Here is a 21,931-nt window from a genome sequence, read left to right on the forward strand (position 1 = left end):
CCTGACTTTCCAGCTCCTTTACCCTTAGATTGCTTGTCCTTTCTCACCCACATGCTTGTAATGAAAAATTGGCACCCATGTATGGAAGAAGTGAAAGCATGCAAGTGAAATCAGGCTCTGACTAAAGGGACCATTCTGGGCAGCGGGTTGAAAGTTCACTTATTTCCTTCCGCATCGTAGGCAACCAAAGTTAGTGTTTCTGTAGAGTACAGATGAACCTATCTTTTCCGAAGAGGTGTTTAGAAACCCCAGGACCCCTGCTATTAGAACCCCAGTTTTAGTAACTCAAGGGACAGATGATCTTGCAAAATAGGGGATGAGGAGCTGGGGCCGCCATCGATCTGGGAGAGGAAAAAATAAATTGGGCCTAGAGATACATTGAGGGTTATCTCTACGGACATTTTGGATACGGGCATTTTGTCTGGGGAGTCTGTGAAAGAGCACCCGGTTATGAGTACAGTGCTCTGCACATAGTAAGTGCTCAATAAATACAGCTGGATGAATGAATAACAGTGTGTTGCCATCTGGTATCTTAAACCAAGTCCCAGTAAACTCTAGAATGCACGTTCATTATTGGCAGGTAAAGTGTCTGCCGATCCTGTTATACTGTCCCAAGTGCTTAGTATAGTGTTCTGCATGTTGTAAGCGCTCTATAAATACTATTGATTAAACAGTAAGCACTCAATACATATGATTAATAATAATAAACATTACTGAGAAGTGCCGGCTGTAAACGAAAATTAATTGAAATTTGGCATCAACTTCACATATGCCTGGCCCACATCCTTAAATCTTCTTTCCACCAAGGTGGCAGAGTGCCAGGATGGAGAAAAGTTAGCTATAAAACTTATAAGAGGATTGCCAAGCCTAATTGGATTTTAAAAAGGTTAAGCTGATGAAGTAAGCTATTTGTTGAGCCTTCTTGTTTTGCACAGTGCCCTAGGCCTGGTTGGTATTTGCTTCATTTCAAATTACAGAGAAACGACCTCATCAAGCTTTTCGGTAGAGTACGCCACTTTGGCAAGGATTTTTTGACTTTTCTCTGTCCTTTCACAATCATGCACCCTGCTTTATTGTGTCTGCATTTGGCTTGGGAATGGGTATGTTCTACTATTTACTTGGCTGGTTTTTGAGGGGTAGTGATTTTTAATATGAAAGCACTTTTGAATTTTTTGTCATTCAAGACAGTAGTTGGAAGGCAAATTGTCCTTTAGAAGTTTTGGGAAAGTGCATCTTCCAAAATTCTGGGGACCATGGTGCTTCTTACACAGTAATGGTGATTTTTTTTTTTCTTTTCATGCATGCTGTAAAAAGCGTAGTGATTTTTTTTTGGATTTTTCAAAATTTTTTACTTCAGTTGTATTTATTGAGTTAGTCATTTATTGAGCGCTTACTGTGTGCAGAGCCCTTTACTAAGCGTTTGGGAGAGTACAATATAACAATAAGCAGACACATTCCCTGTCCACAATTAGGTTTAGAAAACTACACCATATAGCCAGTATAGACCAAATCAGTGGATAGGTGTCTTTTCCTATCCCTCTTTATCTCATCTGTCTCTGCATAACTCTGTAATGGTTTCAGTCTATATCATTTCTATTCATGTATTAATTGTAGCATCTTTTGGTAGCCCTTCTTTCAGTGTGAATTTTCCAAAATCAAAAAGAGGGGCATAATAAACATGTGAAAGTGGAAAATAATCCAGTTTAGCCAGGAGAAGTTAGTGGGAGCAACTGTTACATGGATAAATAGATGCTGTATGTGCAACAGAGATACACCTGGTCAGAAATTAAAAAAAAAACAACAGAAAAAAAACTCCTTATCTGCAGTTTGTGAGCATGTGATCAGGGGATGGGAAGAGAATGCATTATAGCAGATATAAATGGTTCACTGTCCTTCCACTCGATATCCTCTGTATTGCTGGTCCTCCATTCAAATTACGTGAAGTACCAAAGAATTAAAATTAGCTAACATATAAAATATAATTTAAAAAGATTGCCCAATAATTATGCAACTTGTGATGATTGAACAAATATCACATGTGACTCAGTACAGTCAATCTGTGGTATTTAGTGAGTGCATTGCATTAAGCCCTTGGGAAAGTAGAATACAGCAGAGTCAATAGACATGTTCCCTGCCCAAAGGAGTGTTACCCGTGAGGAAGTTAAAGACATCTTAGCTCTGGAAACATACTAATTTAGGGTCCTTTTGTTTAGGATTTTGTTTTTTATGCCCCTCGTCTGAGAATCAATAAGCGGATCTTGGCCTTATGCATGGGGAACCATGAGCTCTACATGCGAAGAAGAAAACCGGACACGATTGAAGTTCAGCAGATGAAGGCCCAGGCAAGGGAGGAGAAACATCAGAAGCAGCTGGAGAGGTTTGGAATCTACGAGCTGTAATGCTTTATGGATGGAGTAGCGTATATATAAGACAGTGCAAGCTAGATTCGAGTGAATACTCCAGAGCTAAACTTGAAAAATCGTTTCATTTAGGCAAAGTAGATGCTGGGTGGGGGGGAGAGGGGATTGTGCCCTTCAAAGCCCCCCTTTAAGAAAAGGGTTTGGACGTTAGACGTCCTGAATTTCTGGTGTTCTATTGTCCGGGGGCTTCCTTGATCATTGGGATGGCTGTCGGGAACCTCAAGTGATCGTGTGGCCTCTTTGGAAGAGTCGTTGTGGGTAGTAGAAGAAGCAGCACTGAACCCCAAAGAGACAGCTCACGAGCTGTTCTGCCACCCTGTAGGGCCATTTTTGTCGTAGGGTGGCAATAATAAACCCTTGCTAATATCCGGGCTAGTCATAATTAGTGCTTTGTATTCATTACAGGACAGTAAAGACTTGATTTCCCGCCGTTGGTTTTTTAATTCAAAAATCTGTTCCTTTTTTGAAGGGCACAACTAGAGAATGAGAAAAAGAAAAGGGAAATAGCAGAGAAGGAAAAAGAAAGAATAGAGCGTGAAAAGGAGGAACTAATGGAACGTCTAAGACAAATCGAAGAACAGACGATGAAGGCCCAGAAAGGTAAGTGTTCCTTCAGCAAAGGCTGTGGAAGCGTTGAGTGTGGGAGCAAATGCATTAGTTTTATTTGAGCTGTTTAAGGATGCTTACACTGAGCTTGCTTATAGCCTTAATTAACCGTTCTCTTGATGGTTTGCAAATCTGAATGATGAGGCTATTAGGTAGAAAGCTGCATGGAGCATTGATGTCAGATGCCTTAAGTGAAGTTTGCGCTCTCTCCCATTCATTAGACTGAACCAAGACTGAGGTGTCAGTTATAGAGACTGACCTATTATCCCAACGACCAGGGACCGAGGGAAAGTTCAGTTAATTACTACATTTAGGTAACCTAACAAAAGTGGGTTAGGTTGGAAGATGACAATAAGGTTACAGGCTTCTAGGTCAGTGAGGATGGTGAATTGTTGGTTCTGATCGAAAAGTTAGGAGGAAAAGTGGATTTAGGGGCTAACGGGAGGGGTTTGCCCTATAATCGTGCTAAATTCTAGCTGCAGCAGTACATAAGTGTGGAAATATCCTGGAGGCACGAGGAAATATGAGATTGTATTACAGGAAAGGGGCAGTGTTTTAGGTGGATTTGGGTATCTTCCACTTAGAGCTAATAGCTTTAGCCGTACAGGTGGATAGGTTCCTCCAAAAAGCGAGTGCAACACCACAAAAGTTGGGAGCCAGAAGCAACTCTAATGGGTTTAAACTAAAGTAGGCCAGATTTTGTTTCAACATGCTGAGAAACTTCTCAGTTTCAGGTGATTATACCCTGGCTAGTGTGGTTGAAAAGTTTCCGCCCTTGGAGATCTTGTAGGAAAGAATACATCGCTAGCTACTTTAGTCATTCACCTGCCTGGTGTAAGGGCTGAACTGATTTATATCTTCAGGTTCCTTAGAGTTCTGAAGTGTTTCTTGGGAAAAATGAAAAACCACCAACAAAAAAAAAACCAAACAGCAACAGCCCAAAATACACATGTATCCACCAACCACTAGACAGAAAGGTGCTAGAGAGAAACGTTAAAGCAGATGCATTCACCCTCCGTGCCACATTAGCCAGAAGGTGCAGGCAAGGGAAGCCACACAATATTTGAACTGAAGAGCAACCCGACTTTTGATTTTTCTAATAAAACGAAATCAATTCCAAAACAGATTCTCCAGTGGTTAAAGTGGATTTTAGTTTGAGGGAAGTAGGAGGATAAGAAAGAGAAATTCTTAACGGTGTTCAGTCATTTCAGTGAACTGAAGTGATCTGGAACTTCAGGCCTCAAGTTTCCTGGGATTCACTTTGGCCTGCCTTTTTCCAAATGCATTTTCAGTGAAATTCAAGGAAAGCTATGTTTAGAATTTTAAAGTCTTAATGATTTTTTTAATGATTGTGGCTCCTTCCACATTAATAATAATCCTTCACTTCCATCCATATATTGCTTCCGTTTCACCAGACAAAAAGATACCCAATATCTACCTATATAGAAAATATCCCCCAGATACAAATTCCCCTGGAAACCCAAACAAAAAGAAACATGAGGGGCAAAGTGTAAGTCTTTTCTAGGTCTTTTACGGCTAAAATATTAAAACCTCATCTTCTTTCCATTGCTAATTTAAATATTACTCCCTATAATAGTTTAAACCTCGGCAGTGTTTTTGAGTAACAGAGATGACTCCAAGCGTTTGAAGTAGCAAAATATTCAAAATTAAATATTTAGCTAGCTCTTGACTATTGGCAGTAGAAGAAACACAGGAAGAGAGATCTGGGTCACTGAAACCACAGCGTGGCCCGGTGGAAATTGTCCAGGTCTGAGACTCAAAAAAATGGGGTTTTGGCCTGACTAACCCCGGGCTAACAAGTTAGAAGCCCTGAGGCCTTTGACTGGGGAAAAGCAGGGAAATAGGGTGTATTGAAAATGACCCCAAATTAAGATAACGATCTGATTAACCCACTCCAGATTCTTTTTTTAACCCCAGGTCTCCCTGGCTAGATTGTAAGCTCCTTTGAAAGTCTCGAGTCTACATCAGTCAATCATTGATAGTTAAGCGCTTACCTGTGTGCTGAGCACTGTACTAAGGGCTTGGGAAAGTAGAATATAAAAGAGTTGGTAGACACATTCCCTGCCCTCAAGGAGCTTACCGTCAGGAGTCTACTTACTCTGTCATGCTCTCCCAAGTGCTTATTTTAGTGTTCTTCATAAAGAAAGTGCTTGTTAAATTCCATTGATGGATGGCTTGGGCAGAGAGAAAGCACCACACAAATCTCTCTTCTGGCTGAGTCATGGGGAAAGTAAGTAGGAGCACACATCACAGCTGTAAAACTAGTGAGGCAATCAGTTGTATTTGTTGAGCACTTACTGTGTGCAGAGCATTGTACTAAGCCCTTGAGAGAAGACAGTATAACAGATACATTCCCTGACCAAAGTGAGCTTGCAGTGAAATAAATATTAATTTAATAAAATAAATTACTGATACGTGCATAAATGCTGTGGGGCTGGGAGGGAAGGGGAAGAAAGGGAGCAGATCAGAGTGACACAAAAGGGAGTGGGAGAAGAGGAAAGAAGGGCTTAATCAGGGAAGGCCGTTTGGACTGGATGTGCCTTCGGTAAGGCTTTGAAGGTGGGGAATAGTAATTGTTTGTCAGATAGGAGGAGGGAGATCGTTCCAGGCCAGAGGCGGGACGTGGGCGAGAGATCATCTGTGAGATAGACAGTGAGGAGGTTAGCGTTAGAGGACTGAAGTGTATGTGAGTAGCGAGGTAAGGTCATGGTGATTGGGTGACTTAAAGCTAATGGTGCGGAGTTTCTGTTTGATTCAGAAGTGGATGAGCAACCACTGGAGTTTCTTGAGGAGCGGGGAAGCGTTCTGAACTCTTCTGTAGAAAGACTATCTGGGCAGCAGAGGGAAATACAGACCAGAGTGGGGAGAGACGGGAGACAGGGAGGTCAGCAGGGAGGCGGGGTAGGATAAGTGATTGGATTAAAACTACTTCACTTCCCTTTACTGTGAGTTCAGCCCCCTCCCAGAATATTCCAAACCATCCCATTTGCGGGGGTGGGACTGTCAGGCCACTGAATTTGCTGCCGGCCACAAATGTGAAAGCCAAGCAGTCCAGTCAGCATGGCTGTGGTAACTAAAGCGCCAAGGCTGTGGATGTAACTAAATGCCATTCACGTGAGTCAGTGAGTGGTATCAGAGCACAGAATAGCCTCTCTTCTCTCCCCCACCACGTCTGGTGCCGCTTATTGGCAAATAGGAACGTGTTCCGATGTTTCCACTATCATCTAATTACAGTAATAGCTCTTCAAATTGGGCTGGTTTGGCTGCACATGACTAACAAACTCAGAGCCTTCACCACTGGTGAGAACTTCATAATGAGAAGAAATAAAGGCACTATTGTAATACTTGGCGGCATGATCGACTCATGACAGAAAGAGTCCTCATTATCCCAGTTTTTCAATTTTAGAAACTTCTATTGAGACTTCACCTGTACGCTAGGCATAAAAGAGTCCTGGAGTTTACCAAGTAGGGTCCTCATCACACAGTTAGCACTCAATAAATACTATTGATTGATGACACTCAGGAACAGCCAGAACCTCAAAACCGGTTTACATCTCTCTCGATGTGGGCAGGGAATGTACCTACCAACTCTGTCTTGTTGGACACTCCCAAGCGCATTGTACAGAGCTCTGCACACAGTAAGCGCTCAGTAAATACCTTTGATGATGATCTACAAATGTTTACAAGTCACTAAGTTCGTTAGAGGATTTAAAACTTTAAGGTTCAGGGTGTAAGGTGTAGAAACAGCATGACTTAGTGGAAAAGAGCACGGGCTTGGGAGTCAGAGGTCGTGGGTTCTAATCCCAGGTCTGCCACTTCTCAGCTGTTTCACTTTAGGCAAGTCACTTAACTTCTCTGTGCCTCAATTGCCTCATCTGTAAATTGGGTATTAAGACTGAGAGCCCCATGTGGGACAACCTTTTGACATTTTATCTACCCCAGCGCTTAGAACAGTGCTTTGCACATAGTAAGCACTTAACAAATGCCATTGTTATTATTATTATCATAAGGAGAATTATTAATTTTTCAGTTTGTATAATTCCACCCTTAATTTCCCCGGGGCACACAGTTACAACAAAATTCTAGGAAAATATAAAACAGTAGCAATTTAAATTATATAGTGAAAGTTTAGTTAAGTAACAGAAAAGGCTTCTGTAGCAGATTGCTGTTTCAGTGCATTAAAATGGCTTCCTCAAGGTCTGGAATAGTTGGTGCATCTTCCAAAGTTCCTTAACTTCCAGAGATTATGGTCTAGAAAGACATGCTGCTTCCTGGGTTTAGGGCTGTGCTTTGCAATCAGGTGCTCCATAAATACCACTGAATGATTGATGGGGGCAACCAAGCCCCTTTAGAGAAGCAGCGTGGCTCAGTGGAAAGAGCCTGGGCTTGGGAGTCAGAGATCGTGGGTTCTAATCCCGGCTCCGCCACTTGTCAGCTGTGTGACTTTGGGCACACTTCACTTCTCTGGGCCTCAGTTACCTCATCTGGAAAATGGGGATTAAGACTGTGAGCCCCACGTGAGACAACCTGATCACCTTGTATCCCCCCTAGTGCTTAGAACAGTGCTTCACACATAGTAAGTGCTTAACAAATACCATCATTATTATTATTATTATTATATTATTAATAATGGCATTTATTAAGCGCTTACTATGTGCTGAGCACTGTTCTAAGTGCTGGGGAAGTTACAAGGTGATCAGGTTGTCCCACGAAGGGCTCACAGTCGTAATCCCCATTTTTTACAGATGAGGTAACTGAGGCACAGAGAAATGAAGTGACTTGCCCAGAGTCACACAGCTGACAATTGGTGGAGCTGGGATTTGAACCCATGACCTCTGACTCCAAAGCCCGGGCTCTTTACCACTGAGCCACACTGCTTCTTCTTATTATTATTTAAGTTATTATTTTTGCTATTAAGCACTCGTCAGGTGCTAAGCACTGGGTAATAGTTCCCCCCCAAGAAACGCATGGTCTTGTTCTCCCTCCGACTTGACTTTGAGCCCCATGTGGGTCAGGGACTGTGTCCTACCTTTCATTCAACTCATTTGTATTTATTGAGCACACATTGTGTGCAGAGCACTTTACTGAGTGCTTGGGAGAGTACAATAGGAAAATAAACAGACACATTCCCTGTCCACAAGGAGCTTACAATAAACTTGTATCTACTCCAGCACTTAGAACAGTGCTTGATACATAGTAAGCGATTAACAAAGAGCACGTAACCACTCTGTCCAGCTAACAGATCGGCTTCCCTCCTCCCAGAACAATGCCCTCTCCCAGAAGTGTCTAGAAAATGTAGCTCCCAGATTGGGAGAGCAGGAGAAATTAGTGTCCTGGGTTTCCTGTAGTTATTTTGGTTTTGTTCTGAAGAGCGGCCTGAACTTTTCCACACCCAGTCTCTTCCAACAGTAACTGTTAACACGGTTCCTCCGGAATGGGCTCCCTCTGACAGGCGTAAAATATTATGCAGAATGTGTCAGTGGTCCGATCCACAAGTGCTACAACTTTTATTCTGTGGGAACATCATGCTCACTGTGCATGTTAGGCAATTATATTTATCGAACACTTCCCCAGCACTTTGTACTGTGCTCCGCATTGAGCAAGCACTCAATAAATACCCTTGATTTGTGTTCGCCAATACTCCTTTTAAGGAAAATATGCCCATTTGGACTTTAGTTCTTTGGAATGAGGGAATATAGTTTGTCGTTCTTCACTGATGTAACAGGCAAGTTTGAAATCTTCATGGAGGTGGGAATTTGAACATATGGAGAAAACGTCTGTGGGCCTCCGAACCCATTTTAAAATATAATGCTTTGTAAAATGCATTACATTTTACAAATGTGGTTTATATGGATCATTCCTGAGAAGCTGGATTTAACTTTATAGGTGAACCCATATAGAACTCTTAGATCTTGCCTCTCTCCAGATTTCAAGTTGTGTGTGCACCCTGGTTTTATCAGCAATCCTATCCTTGGAACATGGATTTTCTATATAAGCACAAACGTCTAAGAGTAGTCCTGTTTGAAGACGATGCTGCTGCCAGTGAGGTTGCCTTTGTGTGATTGTCTCTGAGAGAAAATCTCCTGCCCTCTTTGACACTCTACCCTTGAGTTCTTTTTTTAATAATGATGGTATTTGTTAAGTGCTTACTGTGTATGCTCTGGGGAAGATACAAGCTTATCAGGTTGGACACAGTCCCTGTCCCACAGGAGGCTCACAGTTATCCCCATTTTACAGATGAGGGAACTGAGACACAGAGGCACAGAGAAGCGAGAAGCAGTATGGCATAGTGACTAGAGCACGGGCTTGGGAGTTAGAAGATCATCATCAATCGTATTTATTGAGCGCTTACTATGTGCAGAGCACTGTACTAAGCGCTTGGGAAGTACAAATTGGCAACATATAGAGACAGTCCCTACCCAACAGTGGGCTCACAGTCTAAAAGAGATCATGGGTTCTAATCCAGACTCCACCACTGGTTTGCTGTGCAGGCTTAGGCAAATAAGTTTTCTTCTCTGTACCTCGGTTACTTCATCTGTAAAAGGGGGATTGAGACTGTGAGCTCCATGTGGGCCAACCTGATTTGCTTATATGTACCTCAGTGCTTAGTACAATGCCTGGCACATAGTAAGCACTGAACAAATGCCACAATCATTATTATTATGGGTTTGCCTAAGGTCACACAGCAGACAGGTGGCAGAGCCAGGATTAGAACCTAGGTACTTCTAACTCCCAGGCTCGTGCTCTGTCGCTAGGCCACGCTTGGAATGAGCTTTGCTCAGACATCAGTGGTTAATGGGGAAATGGAATAACACTTTGCCAGCAGGTCAGACAGTTAAGTTGTAGTTGAGCCGTGGTGCTGGTTTGTGCCATCCATGCTGTCTTGCCCAGTTCCCTCATGGCCAGTGGTAAGCTTTGCCTGATGGCCGATAGGGATTGGGAGTGCCGTCTTTGGTTATGGACCAAAAAATTCCCGAGGTCTCAAAAGCAACAGACCCCAACTGTACCCTTAGCCATCGCCTAAGCCGTCATTGAGAAGAACACTGAATGCTTTATGATGGGCTGGGGTCTCTTCCACTTCGTTTCAGAAAACCGGGGAAAACCAAAAACAAGAAATAAAGCAAACTGATGACCAATATGCACATCTAGGGTCGCTCTTAGTATTAATAATAATAGTAATAATAATTGTGGTAAGCACCCCATGGAAAGGACTGTCTTAAGCATTGGGAAAGAATATACAGGAGGAGTCCGGGTAAAACAAGTATGGAGAGGTGAAATAATAAAACACTTAAACGTAAGACAAGGACAAATGCATACATAGTGAAAACCAAGGCAGCAGGATTCGGGGGCTAGGGGAGCAGAAGTACAGGCGTTCTGCGCTGAGCATCCAGTTGTCACAATCACAGCCACAGGAAACACCACAGCCTACCCAACACTCAGAGTTTTGTGGCAGCTTCATGCTGCCCCTGCTTCTAATCTTCCAGCTTTGGAGGTGCAAGACAGTGGCAGACTGCCAGTTTCATAAAACATTGGCAGTTAGAAGCGAGTGGGTAATGGAAACAAATGAAGTGGAAAGCTTGTTCATTTTTATCCGTTTTATCGGTCGCATTCGCCATAATGTCTGCTGTTCATAGCGTAAGAACCATTTTCAGTGTGCTACTTTTGTTAACTGGTGTTTTCCATGTTTTTTTGTTTTGTTTGGGATCTTTTTGGCAGAGTTGGAAGAACAAACGCGAAAAGCTCTAGAACTAGACCAGGAAAGAAAGCGAGCCAAAGAGGAAGCGGAACGGCTGGAAAGGGAGCGTCGAGCCGCAGAAGAGGCGAAGTCTGCTTTAGCCAAACAGGCCGCTGACCAGATGAAAAACCAAGAACAACTAGTAAGGAATCCGCTACAGCGTGTTCAGTCTAGAAGACACAGAAGCCCTCCATCCAAAGGCTCTGTGTGTGAGACAAAGTCTGCTGCCGAAAGCCCCGGTCCCAAGCCCAGGGAGAGGACGTAGCAGCCTCAGAGTGACATGGTTGATGCAGATTGTGGACAGAAGTAGGAATAATATTGAAGGAGGGACGGTAGGACTATGCAGTTGCCATGTGTCCCCTTTTAGGTTGCCTGACAGCCTACAGAGGTAGCCAGTTTGGAACAAGGTGGTGAGGCTTGGTGAAGGGTTGTGGAAAACTTTCCCTCCTGCGGTTCGAGGATGAATTAGTTCAGAGAGCAGGCACAGAGCTCTCAGGAATGTTAGACTCTTCCGTAGGCTCATGGAAAATGTACAACCTGTATAACTCCCCCATTACACTACAGTTGATTTTCAGGAATGACAAACCCTTCTGTGGTCTCGTAGGAAATGGAAAACTGGTCCCACTTCCCCATCCTGACCTCCTAAAGTCACATCACTACAACTCATTCATTCATTCAATCGTATTTATTAAGCACTTACTGTGTGCAGAGCACGGTACTAAGCGCTTGGAAGGTACAATTCAGCAATAATTACAGTTGATTCCCCTTTCTGATTTCTCTTTCCTCCTCAGTTCCCCAAGCTTCTTTTCATGACTTTCTTTCCTGTTGCACCTCTCTCCCTTCCCTGCTCTTCTCTGTCACCCAGTCCTGGATCCAGGGCTGTTGCAGCAACATAAGGATTCCTCCTATTTCCGCTGAGAACTCTTCAGAAAAATGCCATCCAGTTAAAACATCAAACAGTTGTTTAGTTGTAGTTGTGGAAAGTGGGGCGCCTTTTGAAGTTGCTTTGACAGAATTGTGGCATCAGCCGGAGATAGTGGGTTCTGTTCTCGGACTTATTTTTTGTAGTTAAAAAAACAACAACAAAATTTGGGCTTTGGAAGGCCACACTGCGTTTGTAGGAGAGGGGAGATTGGGAACATTTATCTCTCCATCCCTTAGCTGCTTCTCCTGGCATCCTCTCCTGCCAGTAGTTTGTAGGGATTCCCACAGCGACGATGGTCTGAATGATGAGAGCTGCCCAGGAAATACACCGGTCCCATCTTCTGGGGCCCAAAAGCGGCTTCCTGGAATAGAGTAGTTCACCAAGGGCAGGAGCCAGCAAAGATCCAGGCCAGATGGAACTGACCATCCAGCCAATTTGCCGTCATATTGTCCTTTGTATTCTTCCGAAGTGCAGATAGATTTCGGAAATTCTTTTTCCACGTTTCCTTGCTCTCCTATCATTTGAGGCTTTGGCCAGAGCTACTTAAATTCTGGAAGAAGCAATCTCCTATTAAAACTTTAAAGCACTTTCAGAAAAGGAGGCAGGTTCTTTCTCCCTTTGGTGCTGTTTCCTCCAATTAGCCTTTGTGGAGTTTAGTTTGAACTTGATTTGATTTTAATCAGAGTGAGCCATCTTGTCTTCTTGGGTTTGGATATTTGTTGTCCACGCCTTGGTGAATTTAAAACTGCTCAAGTCACATTAGGTGAGGTTTTTCTGTGTCTGTGAAGCATCTCCGAATATCTGTCAGATTATAGGCAGAAATGCCAGGACTCCCTGGAGGGTTATTGTGGAGGTGCCGGTTTTTTCCTCTTGAGTATGGGACAGAAAGAGAACAGGGATTTTGAATGGGGAGTGCGAGGATGGGCCACGAAGCAAGTGGGTTTTGCTGAATGGGGTAAGGGAGGAGGAAGGAGGGAGTCTTTTCAACCATGATTTGGAGTGTGAGGTTTTGTTGGAGATGTGGAAGAAGTAAGGTTAGACCAGCCCCAGACCTTGTTGAGTGAAAACAGTAGCCTTGTCCCTTCAGCTAAAACACCACAGGGCATTGAAATGGACATCTATGGGTTGTCATACTAGGAAAATGTTACTAAGAATGTATATGTCAGGAAAATGACAGCCAGCCACAGTGAAAGTAATCATCTCAAGCGAAAACCCGAGAAGCTCACGAACGACAGCACTGCCCAAGGCTGATTCCTTTCCTGGCCCAGGACTAAGATTAGTCTGAGGGTGGTGGGCACTCTGTGTGTTACCTCAGGGTTGTTGGTTGGTAATCAGATCCTTGCAAATTTGCCAGGAGTCTTTGCCCAATGAGCAACATACTAGTCCTGCTGAGGAGCAACGGAGGGCCAGGAGGTGGCCAGGAAGTAGCCGGGAAGTGGCCCTCTGAGCCAGGGCTCTCACTGTTGTTCCCACTTCTTCTACGCCAGCTCCTCTGCGCCGACTTTCTGGCCGTTGGCTCAGCCACCCGCCGTGTTGGAGGACCTTCAGACCAGTATATTCTTTATATTCCTTTATTCTGCGATTAGCGCAGTAATTCCCTAATTGAAATCGGTGGGGAATAGCTGCTCCACAGTGCAGATCTGGATCAGAACCAGAGGAGTCTGAATGCACAGGCCTTTTTAATCACTCTACAGCATTAACTGAGGAAAAAAGCTAACTGTGATCTGTGGACACTGCAGCTAGTGTGGAAAATTGTGCGGTCCCGTTCAGGAAGAGGAGTGTAGGCTTACGAGCTGGGTTTCTTGCAGTGAATTTGGGTGCTTTTTCCCAATCATCCCAATTTTTGCCTCCTCCTTGCAGTCATAGGCATCATCGGCCTGGCACTCAGCCCCCAAAATGGGATGTCCTATCACACTGCAAGGTTAAGGTGCATATATTCAGTTGACTGTTTTACGCATGCTGATTTCCCTTTTTGTTTCAGGCAGCAGAGCTCGCTGAATTCACTGCCAAGATTGCCCTTCTAGAAGAAGCTAAGAAGAAGAAAGAAGAGGAAGCTTCAGAATGGCAACACAAAGTAATGATGACCATGGGTTCAAAGCTTCTCAAGATGAGATCCTGATATCTCTGAAATGACCGCTGATTATAAAAGCATTTTTGTCCTCGGATAAACTTTTTATATGACAGGACTTTTCAGTGGGAAAGTTTATATGGAATTTGATATTCCTTCTCAGGTCAAGGCTCTCTTCAGTCTATTGATGTTTTTAATTACAGTTTTAAAGTTTTTCACATTAGTCGTGTATTTGTCTAGTTTTGCAAATGGAGCGTAACTCTGCCACTCAAATGTTAGTAATTTTTTTTTTCCACTATGAGTCAAGCACTGTTCTATGCACTAGGGTAGAGACAAATTAATCAGCCCGGACAGTCAGTCGCACAGGGATTCATAGTCTTAAGTAGGAGGGAAAACAAGTATTGAATCTCCATTTTGCAGTTGAGGTAACTGAGGCAAAGAGAAATTAAGTGACTTGCCCAAGGTCACCCAGCAGACAAATGATGGGGCTGGAATTAAATCCCAGGTTCTCTGGCTCCAGGCCTATGCTCTCTCTACTAGGTAACTCTGCTTCCCATGGTTCAAAATAAATTCATCCATCTTCATCAATAGTATTTACTGTGCATCTACTGAATGCAAAGCACTGTACTAAGTACTTGGGAGAGTACAATAAACTTCGACATTATGATCCACTAGATTGTAAGCTCCTTGCACTTGATGTTCATCTCACTCTCAGCCCCACAGCATGTTTGTACACATCTGTAATTTACTTAATGTATGTCTCATTCATTCATTCAATAGTATTTATTGAGCGCTTACTGTGTGCAGAGCACTGTACTAAGCGCTTGGGAAGTACAAGTTGGCAACATATAGAGATGGTCCCTACCCAACAGCTGGCTCACAGCCTAGAAGGGGGAGACAGAAAACAAAACATATTAACAAAATAAATAGAATAGTAAATATGTACAAGTAAAATAGAGTAATAAGTCTGTGCAAACATATATACAGGTGCTGTGGGGAGGGGAATTGTAGACTGTAAGCTGCTCATAGGCAGGGAGTGTGTCTACCAGTTTGTTGTTCGTACTCTACCGAGTGCTTAGTACAGTGCTCTCCACACAGTAAGCACTCAATAAATACCTTTGATTGGTCCTTGTCTTTACGGATCTTACATTTTGGTGGAGGAGCTTAAAGTTTACTGGAATAATAATAGTAATAATGGTGGCATTTATTTAGCACTTACTATGTGCAAAGCACTGTTTTAAGTGCTGGGGAGGCTACAAGGTGATCAGGGTGTCCCACAGGGGGCTCACAGTCTTAATCCACATTGTACAGCAGAGGTAACTGAGGCCCAGAGAAGTGAAGTGACTTGCCCAAAGTCACACAGCTGACCATTGGCAGAGCTGGGATTTGAACCCATGACCTCTGACTCCAAAGCCCGTGCTCTTTCCACTGAGTCATGCTGCCAAAAAGTGGACAGTCCTAAATAGCTTGATCGTGGAAATGACAAAACGTGGAAATTGCCCATGTTTTAATTATTACCCTGTAAAATAAATGTACAGTTTTTTAAAGACAAGTTTGATTTGAAATTTCCCTCTGAAAGCAATATTGGGTGTTATAAATGTAGTCATAGTTACACAAATGCCAGAGTGACAGTTTCCAGGATGGGAAGGAGAAAGTAACAACCATTTCCAGATTGGACTGGGGCTGTGGGAAAAGGCAGTATAGGTTTGAAAATGGATTTCCATTGTGAATAAAAGAATTTTCATTAATTCAAGGACATTTGTATGTTGGAATATCCAGGCTTTTGCAGCCCAAGAAGACTTGGAAAAGACCAAAGAAGAACTGAAAACTGTGATGTCCGCTCCACCTCCCCCGCCTCCCCCTCCAGTGATTCCTCCGACGGAGAATGAACACGACGAGCATGATGAGAACAATGCCGAAGCTAGTGCCGAGCTGTTGAACGAAGGGGTCGTGAACCACAGGAGCGAGGAAGAGCGGGTGACGGAAACGCAGAAAAATGAACGGGTGAAGAAACAACTCCAGGTACTAGCACGGATTCGTAGTTGAGTTCATATCTTAGAACTGACGTTTCTGGTTTTTTGCTGTTCGTTTCAAATGAGTTTTTTCGGCCAACGTTAGAGATGAATTCCATGCTCACCAGGGATTTCTCTAGCACCTGTGGCTTTGTGGCTAGTTGGGTAAGTATATGTTATATATATATATACACATGTATATGTATGAGTGTAAATGTGTGTGTATAAATACGGGGCATGTATATATGGGTGTGGGGGGGTGTATATGTACTTACAACCACACACCCCCCATATGTGTGTGTGTTTGTGTGTGTATGTGTACATATTCATACATACACCATATATATGTATTTTCTTCCGTTCTGTAACCTGGTTATGTTCCCCTAAACACTTCATATTCACCCCAGCCCCAAAGCTCTTATATATGTACTTAATACTCAGTTTGTCTGTCTCCCTGTCTAAAATATAAGCTTCTTGTAGGTAGAGATTTTGTCTACTAACTCTATTTTATCGGTCTCTCCCAAGTACTTAAGTACTGTGCTCTGCACACAGTAAGCGCTCACTAAACCCCATTGATCGATTGATACTTAGTCTTTGAAATAGTATCTGCCTTTTTGCCTTCATTCATTCATTCAGTAGTATTTATTGAGGGTTTACTGGGTGCAGAGCACTGTACTAAGCACTTGGAAAGTACAATTCGGCAACAGAGACAATCCCTACCCAATAATGGGCTCACAGTCTAGAAGCGGGGAGACAAACAACAAAACAAGTAGACAGGCATCAACAGCATCAATATAAATGGAATTATAGCTATATATGCATCATTAATAAAATAAATAGAATAATAAATATGTACACATTTACACAAGTGCTCTGGGGCTGGGAGGGGGGTAGAGCAGAGGGAGGGAGTCAGGGTGATGGGGAGGGGAGGAGGAGCTGAGGAAAAGGGGGGTTCAGTCTGGGAAGGCCTCCTGGAGGATGTGAGCTTTCAGTAGGGCTTTGAAGGGGGGAAGTGTGTTAGTTTGGCGGATGTGAGGAGAGAGGGCATTCCAGGCCAGAGGTAGGACGTGGGCCAGAGGTCGACAGTGGGACAGGTGAGATGGAGGCACAGTGAGGAGGTTAGCAGCAGAAGAGCAGAGTGTGCGGACTGGGCTGTAGAAGGAGAGAAGGGAGGATAGGTAGGAGGGGGTGAGGTGATGGAGAGCCTTGAAGCCGAGAGTGAGGAGTTTTTGCGTGATTGGTAGGTTGACAGGCAGCTACTGGAGATTTTTGAGGAGGGGTGTAACATGCCCAGAGTGTTTCTGTAGAAAGATAATCCAGGAAGCAGCATGAAGACTGAAGTGGGGAGAGACAGGAGGTTGGGAGATCAGAAAGGATGGTGATGCAGTCATCCAGTTGGGATATGATGAGTGACTGTCATAACAAGGTAACGGTCTGGATGGAGAGGAAAGGGCGGATCTCGGCGATGTTGTGAAGGTGAGACCGGCAGGTTTCGGTGACGGATTGGATATGTGGGGTGAATGAGAGAGCGGAGTCAAGGATGACCCTCAAGGTTGTGGGCTTGTGAGATGGGAAGGATGGTAGTGCCGTCCACAGTGATGGGAAAGTCAGGGAGAGGACGGGGTTTGGGAGGGAAGATAAGGTACTCAGTCATAGACATGTTGAGTTTTAGGTGGCGGGAGGACATCTCGGTTGAGATGTCCTGAAGACAGGAGGAGATGCGAGCCTGGAGGGAGGGAGAGAGAACAGGGGAGGAGTTGTAGTTTTGGGTGTCATCCATGAAGAGACGATAGTAGAAGCCATGGAAGTGAATGACTTCACCAAGGGAGTGAATATAGATGGAGAACAGAAGGGAACCCTTGAGGAACCCCTACAGTAAGGGGATGGGAGGGGGAGGAGGGGCCCGCAAAGGAGACTTGAACAGCCAGAGAGATAAAAGGAGAACCAGGAGAGGACGGAGTCCGTGAAGCCAAGGTTGGTTAACGCGTTGAGGAGACGGGGATGCAGGTAGGATCCTGTTTTAATGTCCTTGTGTAGGACAACCGCCCGATTTTGGTATTTTCAACTTTTTAATACTTGTGATATTTAAGCGCTTACAATGTGCCAAGAGCTGTATTAAGCCCTGCAGTAGATAGAGGAAACTCAGGTTGGGCAAAGTCATTGTCCCACATGGGGCTCACCGTCTAAGGGAGATGGAGAATACGTATTTAACCCCCCTTTTATTTATAATGAAACTGAGGCTCTGAGAAGTGAAGCGACTTGTCCAAGGTCACATAGCAGGAAAGTGGCAAAGGCGGCATTAGAACCCAGGTCCTCAGGCCCATGCTCTTTCCACTAGGCAACACTGCTTTCTGTTCCCTTTGTTTCTCAAAGGCACAATTTTATTTTGCTTTTGAGTGGCATTTTCTCTGTTATGACGTGTAGAGAAGTAGCCTAGGAGCGGGGCTGCTGGAACAGCGGTGAATTTGGAGTTTTTGCCTGAATCCCAGAGGATTAGTTGGAGGGGAGGAGACCACAATGGCTGAGTTGCAGTATGAAGAGCTTACGTTAAGCAAGGGTGAATGCGAGAGCGGAGTTCCCTTCACAAGGAAATTGAAGTCTCACCCAGACCATCAGGGCCAGTTGTCCTTTTGCAGACAATGCCTGATTCAGCCAGGTCCTCTCTGTCAGGCCTGGACACAAGTTTTAGAGGTTCAGGGAAATGGTCTCTTAAAAACTAGCTAGGGGATGATAATAATAATAATAATGATGGCATTTATTAAGCGTTTACTATGTGCAAAGCACTGTTCTAAACGCTGAGCACTGTTCTAAGCACTGTAGAACCAGAAAACCAGCACTACTTGGAAGGGCGTTCAATTTTAATTCAGTAACTAGAGGATTTTCACAATCAACTTCATGGTCTTCCATATGCTGTTAAACACTGTTCAATAAATACATTTCAGTGTATGGAGAAAGGCATGCGTGCTATAGTCTTTTTCTCTTAAGGGCAAGGAGTCTTTTAACTGTGTCGCTCAGGAGACTACTCTGAAAACGAATGCTTCACAATTGTTTTCACAGGCCTTGAGTTCGGAGTTGGCCCAAGCCAGAGACGAAACCAAGAAAACCCAAAACGACGTCCTTCACGCTGAGAACGTTAAAGCCGGCCGGGATAAATACAAGACTCTTCGGCAGATCCGACAAGGCAATACGAAACAACGTATCGATGAGTTTGAAGCAATGTGAGAGCTGTTATTTTGCATATATGTCCTTCATAAAGCTGAACCACCAACAGAGAAAAACAGGCCTTTGCAGATTTGATGGCTTGCATCCCACCTTGCCAAAGCACTTATACCAGTTTAACTGTGATGGTGAAAAAGAAAAAAAAAAAAAGGGGGAAGCTCTTCAGCATTAAAAGCTGTGTGATAATATGCTTAGTTTGGTTTTTTCCACGCTCTCTCTCAGTCTCTCTCTGACCAACCTTCATTTTCACATTTATAGATGACATTTTGTAGTTTTTTGTTTTCCTCTTTGAAGGCTAACGCAGTTACCGTGACTGAGAGTGTGTTTGCTGGGCGGTAGCACTCGTAGAGTGTAGAAGATAAAAGCAGTAGTGGCTTCCAAACGCTTAGCAGAGCACACTCCAGTGCCCCTCATCAGTCAGTCAGTCATATTTGAGCGCTGACTTTGTGCAGAGCACTGTACTAAGTGCTTGGGAGAGTACAGTCTAAGAATAAAGAGACGTATTTCCGGACCACAGTGAGCTAACAGTCTACATCCATTTCCCATCCCCGGCATAAACTCCACAGGAGCCCTGCCCCCTCTCCTACCACAAATATCCCAGCGGCCGCTGTGACCGTTGTGATGAGTTTAAATGGCAGGTTGGCCAGTCTTATTCACCTTTCAGAGGTGCCTCTGAATAAGTCTGAATCATTCCAAAGACAGATACTACTTAGCCCAAAGCAGCCCTTCCCTCCCTCCACCCTGTCTCAATTTCTCACCCGTAAACATTTGATATTTCTGACTTAGGAATTGTCTTTGTTCTCCCTCAGATCGTTTGGTGTTTCATCTCCTGTCACCCTTTGATGGTTTTTTTCCCCTACCTGTTCACAAAGGTCTAGACAGCAGGCGATGGTTCTGCAAGAGATTTTAGTAATGGAATTTTAAATTTCACCTGGAAGTAGTAATTGTCCGCTAAAGCCTGGAGTAGTATTGTGCTTTCCCAGATTACTTCAGATGTTATACTAAAGGAGGTGTATATCTATAGATCGTTTTTTTTAAATATATATAAGAGGAGAAACCTGGACCCTTCTGGCAAAGGAGCATAGTCATTCATTCATTCATTCAATCGTATTTATTGAGCGCTTACTGTGTGCAGAGCACTGTACTAAGCGCTTATGAAAACATAAGTCCCAAGCAAAGGACAATGTGTACTCCCTCATTACTCTGCACACAGTGACTGCCTTGGAGACATCACGTAAAGGGAAGCGCATGATCCAAGTTGGACAATCTAGTGATTTGGCAAATCTTGATGCATCTAAGATTGTAGCTTCGAGATGTTTGATTGGGCTAAGCGATGAACTGCCTATTTTGCTCAGTCAAATTGATTTGAATCGAAATGGTGAGCTCACTGGTCTCCTGGCTTTCTGGAAGGGTGGCGAATGATAATGAGTGTGAGCGATGGGTAGGGAAGTGTGGGAGAGAGGGTGTTTGTTGGATGAATGCCAACTTGTACTTCCCAAGCGCTTAGTATAGTGCTCTGCACGCAGTAAGCGCTCAATAAATACGATTGAATGAATGAATGAAGTTTGTAGATTCATTTCCTGAAAGAGAAATTTCATAATCATGAGCACACCTGAAATGTGAATCAGTCTTGCTGATTTTTCTCTCTCTCGTAAAGGTTTCACACATTTGTGTGGTTTTAGAGTAGAAAACTAATATTGCATCTCAATTACAGTTAGCCTTTAGGACGTTGCCCTTAATACTAACTTGGTCTCAGTGCTTTTTCTTTCACGTCAAGTATCTGGATTAAGCAGGCAATGCCTGGCTCTCCACGGGTTGCTTCGCTTCCCGTCCGTTTGGTATTAGGCCCTCAGATTGGCGTTTATCGGTTGAATTTGCCATTTGACTGAACATTTCTCAAGGTATGTCAGAACAGGTTCCTTGACTCTTTTTGATTTTGATGACTTTGCTGAGGAAAAAAATCTGGGCTGAAAAGGAAGGACGTGCATTTAATACACTTTGGCTCTGTGGACTGGTTAAATTTGACTCGACTGATGGGCAGATATTGTGCCAGCCTTCAAAACACTGCTTTGTGGGGAATAGTGCTTCTACTTGCAGAGTATCAATGGAACACAGGTTACGGATCACAAGTTTCATACAATGAAGCGGGGGCATTGAGTTTTCCAAAACTTTTAGAACCGTTTGCCAGAGCAGGTGAAAATACTGTGCTTCCAATGACTTTTTATGGGTTTATTTTGTTTTTCTTGACATGTGTGTACTAACATTGATACATCAGTTCGATATCAGTGTTGAAAAACGACCAGTTATGTTTGCCGTTCACAATCTATGATGTATAGATGAGAATTAAAATGGATCTCATCCATTTATAAAGCTGTGTGAATATTTCTAAAACAAGAAGAAACAACCATTTGTAACATGGGTTTTTACAATGATCAAAAGCTACGTGGCTGCTGTCCCCAGCAGTTGGGGAAACATGCTGGAGCAGTAGCCTTCAGCATAAATCGAAGAATACTTGGTCGAGTAAACTTCTTACGTGCTTTAGCCCTCTTCATCATGATTTGTGTGTAAAATTAAGCTCCGGTTACATCTACTATTTTGGATAACATTCATTGATTAACAATAAAGAGATAAAAGCTCATGCCTCTGAGGTCCATTGTTGTTATTTACCCAGATTTCCAGATTATATGTAAAAAAAACCCAAACAAACCTTCCAAAACTTCCAGTGTTTAGTACAGGGCATGGCGCAAAGGCATCTTTTCACAAAAACCATCATTTGATAATTAGAGCAAAGTGAATGTAGTCAGACCCTGTTCGAAAAGGCTTCCCTGATAAGGCATTTCTTTGGCAGAGTTTCGAAGGGCAGAGGGAGGGTGGTTGTGTGGAAAAAGAAGGGCCAAAGCATCTGCAGGAGGAAATAGTGAGTTG

General features: G+C 43.5%; 1 protein-coding gene across 5 annotated transcripts in view; it reads left to right on the forward strand.

The window, feature by feature from the left end:
- RDX (radixin) overlaps positions 1-21,645 on the forward strand; it is a 63,085-nt gene extending 41,440 nt beyond the window's left edge. For all 5 annotated transcript variants that reach the window (XM_038761578.1, XM_038761577.1, XM_038761576.1 and 2 more), the window contains 6 exons: positions 2,214-2,377; positions 2,890-3,020; positions 10,764-10,924; positions 13,689-13,781; positions 15,555-15,797; positions 18,845-21,645. In XM_038761578.1, coding sequence (XP_038617506.1) covers positions 2,214-2,377; positions 2,890-3,020; positions 10,764-10,924; positions 13,689-13,781; positions 15,555-15,797; positions 18,845-19,009 — 957 coding nt within the window. In that variant the 3' untranslated portion in view covers positions 19,010-21,645. The remainder of the gene's footprint in view (positions 1-2,213; positions 2,378-2,889; positions 3,021-10,763; positions 10,925-13,688; positions 13,782-15,554; positions 15,798-18,844) is intronic.
- The last annotated feature ends 286 nt before the right edge of the window (positions 21,646-21,931 follow it).

The sequence above is a fragment of the Tachyglossus aculeatus genome, chromosome 20, assembly GCF_015852505.1.
Source record: "Tachyglossus aculeatus isolate mTacAcu1 chromosome 20, mTacAcu1.pri, whole genome shotgun sequence".
Taxonomy (NCBI): Eukaryota; Metazoa; Chordata; class Mammalia; order Monotremata; family Tachyglossidae; genus Tachyglossus; species Tachyglossus aculeatus.